Source organism: Diabrotica virgifera, chromosome 6 (assembly GCF_917563875.1).
Source record: "Diabrotica virgifera virgifera chromosome 6, PGI_DIABVI_V3a".
In the NCBI taxonomy this organism is placed as follows: Eukaryota; Metazoa; Arthropoda; class Insecta; order Coleoptera; family Chrysomelidae; genus Diabrotica; species Diabrotica virgifera.
Genome location: NC_065448.1, coordinates 193,716,744 through 193,720,944, shown reverse-complemented (window position 1 = coordinate 193,720,944; position 4,201 = coordinate 193,716,744). Strand labels below are relative to the sequence as shown.

The 4,201-nt window shown below is 33.6% G+C and overlaps 1 protein-coding gene across 1 annotated transcript; it reads right to left on the bottom strand.

Annotated features, from left to right (window-relative positions):
- Positions 1-311: 311 nt before the first annotated feature.
- Positions 312-3,796, bottom strand: LOC114332396 (radial spoke head protein 9 homolog). Its single transcript, XM_028282195.2, has 2 exons — positions 3,446-3,796; positions 312-895 (listed from the first exon to the last, which is right to left on the bottom strand). The coding sequence occupies exons 1-2, from the start codon at positions 3,789-3,791 to the stop codon at positions 363-365; spliced, it is 879 nt and encodes a 292-aa protein (XP_028137996.1). The 5' UTR covers positions 3,792-3,796; the 3' UTR covers positions 312-362.
- Between the last annotated feature and the right edge of the window lie 405 nt (positions 3,797-4,201).

Below are 4,201 nucleotides of genomic sequence, written 5' to 3'. Positions count from 1 at the left end.
GGAAAACCAACCACCAGTGGAAGGTGGGGTCTGGGCTGACTAAGAAGAGAGCCTTGGTCCTCCGATGAATAAGGGGTTGAGCGAAGGACTAACGACCCTTCCTTGTAAAACTCAATTGTTGCGAATACAATGGTTATTGGAACAAAAATAAAGAAAAAAGAAAATTAATATAAGAGAAGGGAGGAGCAGGTTAAAAAAAAGAGATCTGAATAGAACGACATAGCCAGACAGGCAAAGACCCATCCAGAGTTATGCCAAAAGAAGAGGAAGAAAAGAAAAGAGGAAGAGGAAAAAGACAAAAAAGACAACAATTGTATAAAATTTAAGAGTTTTATTAAATTGATATTAAGTGAATATAAAAACTAAGTAAAGAACGGGCTAAGCATAAATGGAACATCCAAGCATTTTTTACCATGGCCAAAATAAATAAATCCGTGCTTAGGTGTTTTTATATTGTGAAAAAATATAAGTCCAGGCCAATACATTGATTTCAATATAACAAGATCCTCACTTTGAGTTATTTGAATCATCCAACAACCCTCAGGTATATCGTTGTCTATGGGATCTAAGAAGTCTGTTGCATAATTGTAATCATCTTTAGTTAACAGATTTGTATTTTGCTTTCTAGTAGGAACTCGCAAATGCAAAAATGAGCTCCATTCACGCGCGTCTAACAAATGGAGTCCTTCAAAACCCAGATTATTTACTATTACTCCATCTGGTTGGCGAAATATACCTGCTCTAGGAATGACAGCTGATTCTTCCATTATCAAATAAACTGTGCTAGCAAGACGATCTTCTTCCTTAAGTTTTCTTATTTCTGGCTGTTTTCTTTTACCACTAATCAATGTTTCATCTTGCTCTATTACTATTTCGATAATCATAGAAGGATCACCTAAAACAAAATTTAGGGTACCTATAAAAACACTTGACTTGCTACCATAAAGTCATGATGTGAACAAGTCATTTTCGAGCTCAATAGTACCTAGAGCATGAAACATTGGATATTTTAAACATCCAAGTTAAATATCACACTTTATTTCTATGTTCCTATGACGGATTAATTGTAAAGGGTTTTTACCCAAATATTTTTACTTTGGTGGTTAGCATGTTAGATTCACGCAAACACTGATGATGATGATGAAAACTAGTTCTGTTCTGTGATGTAGCCCTGTATAGGGATTTTAAAAAATGTTCCTTTTATAAAGGATTTTATGGTTTAAAAAAAAACAGTAAAACTATGTTTTGTAAATATTCAACTTTGTTAATTAAAAGAGGAAAAAGAGGAAAAAGATTTAAGTTTATTAACGTGGAATGAAAGATCTCTTTACAGGCCAGATGCCTTACAGACGCTTATTAGCAATTTAGGAAAAGGCTTATTTATATGGTCGGAAAAGATAATTTTTGAAAAAAGGAATTCCACGATACATAGCTGCCACCTAACAGAACATAAATTAGGAACGGGCTTCATAATAAATAAATGAGTGAAACACTTTATAATATCTAGACTCCCAGCCTATCAACGAAAGACTATGCAAAATTAGAATCAGAGGCAAATTCTTTAAATAGGTATTCAATAATAAACGCTCATGTACCAACTGAGGAAAAGCCGGACGGAAAAAAGAAGAATTTAACGAACAACTAGAAAGCATAACACAAGGCTGTCCTAAAAATGACGTAAAGTTTATTAATTTATTATTAGGAGATTTTAATGCAAAGATAGTCAAAAGGCGATACACGCCAACCATTGGAAACCACAGTTTACATAAAGAAATAAACAACAACGGAACTCGCTTGATACACCTAGCTGTCTTAATGAACATGGTAGTTGCCAGCACATACTCGGTGGCAATACTTTATGCACAAAGATATTCATAAGGTGACATGGAGAAGGAGAAGCCCTGATAGGAATACAGTAAATCAAATCGACCACGTAGTGGTAGACGCGCGACATTTCAGCGACATAATAGACGTACGTACAAGACGCGGGGCAAACATAGACTCATACCATGGTAAAATTTTGCACATGACATTTGACAGCTGAGGTCAAGCGTGTGACGTAGCAAAGATCCCTGTGAGCCATTATTTGTAATGGTAGTTACTATTATGATGAGGATTATTTTGCAAAATTCTTATAATTAACTCGTCTTTAGCCATTTTTTTTTCAGTTTTTTGGATAGTATATATGTGTTATAGTTTGTATAGACTAATTTAAGAACATTTACTCGTTAGTGTCTATATACTTTTATTTGCTTTCGTGTATTTGTTTGTTTTTGTGTTTTTTGTTTGTACTCAAGTCTGGACTCAAGTGTAGCTACAAATTTTGAGTACTTACCTAAATTACAAAGTGATCATTAACAAATTAAGAAGTGGGATACCCTGTATATTTGAATATAATTTTAAAATTTGTAGCGACCCATTTTTATGTGGATATTACTTTTTTTGTATCTTTAAACAACTGAAATATCGAACCCTGGAGTACCACTTGATCAACCTGTATGTATAATAAACAAATAATAATTAAAAAATGCTTTATAATGGATATCTGTGTTAACAAAATAGCAAGTTTCTAAAATATCAGTTTCAAAACCTCGCTAAAATAACTACCCGAAAATCAACAAAATTAAATTAGCTACAAAATTTTTTATTATTAAAGATTATAATAACACAACGTTTCATTTCTTTATAATTAATATAATTATATTAGCCAAATTTTATTAAAAATTTAAAATTAAACAGTCTTTCCTATAAAACTATATTCAAATATATTGCGTGAAAAAGGATCTTTACTACGTCATACGCGAAAGCAACCGATTTTGGAACATTACGTGCCATACCTTGGACTCATACTACTACCACAGTATAAAGAGGGACAGTAAAACCAAGCTCTCCTATGTAGGCACTTTGATCTCAAGAAGTAATACCGGTAGTACGCAATTGGTAATTCACCAGTGGTGGATGCAGGTTTTCCCTGTTAAAACCCGTACGTTTCTACGTGACTAGCACAGCAAGAGTGGTGGTCTAGCGACTGGGAACCTTGCGCGGTCGCCATGCGCGTTAAAAGATTTTACTTCCAATTTTTCGGAGAGTAGTTCTACTGTCCCTCTTTATACTGTGCCACTACCTAGTCCAAACGAAAATAAGAGCTAGAATCTACAATACAAAGAAAGTTAGAGGAGTTAAAGAGGAAAAGTTTAACGTAAAAGCGTTAAATAACTCTGTGATAGCCAAGAGATTCGAGTAAAGTCTGGAACTTAAGCTAGAGGACTGTACAGGTGATATAGTTGAAGATGTGGATAACTATTGAAAAACAAAAAACACTATGTGGATAACAAATAGAAAAAAATCATGCATATGCAAGACGCCAAGCACGAAGAACGAGATAAGTAGAAGAAGAATATAGACAACTTAGACAATATTTTTAAACTTTTGAAAAAAATCTTACCTTGAAATTTTGTAGTGCAAAGAGGTGTCAAGGAAAGTCCATTTTGAGTAGGTTTCGGCAATAATCCCCAATTTACACAATTCCTACTATAATAAAAAACCCTTCCGTGCAAAATATCCTTCTGATATCCGTAAGCAATGTAATAGTCCTTCTCGGCGCCAAGAATTTTACCCCAAAAATATATTTCCTTAAAATGATTTTCGTTTTGAAGAATCAAAAGAGAACTTTGTAGGATTATACTTTCTTCTGTACTAATTACATGGCCAAAATATCCTGAAGAATCTAAAGTGTTTAATATATAATTCAAATTCATATTACAAATTGACAATCTCTTTGACGTCTCCATACATATAGCCCAATAAATGACCGTTTTGGAGTGTAATTTCCAGGGGCAACTCCGAATTGCATGAAAATTTGGATTTAGGTTCTACTTACCCTCCACTTCAAAGTTGAATTTGTGCCGTTGGTTGCTTTTACTTGGGGGGTGACATTTACCCCTTCTCGGGGGGTGAAAAACGCATGTTTAAAATGAGGCCGGAAATGGATAAATTGACTTATTTTAAGCACCTTTTGTTCCATAAAGTTTTTTACTTAAGTCAATACTTTTCGAGTTATTCGCGATTTAAAATGTTGATTTTTTCACAAAAAAACTACGTTTTCAGACTGTTTTTCCCAAATAACTGAAAATTTATCGAAAAAACTATTTTAAGCAAAAGTGTAGCCTATAAAAAAAACGAAAAAAATGATGTACCAGTA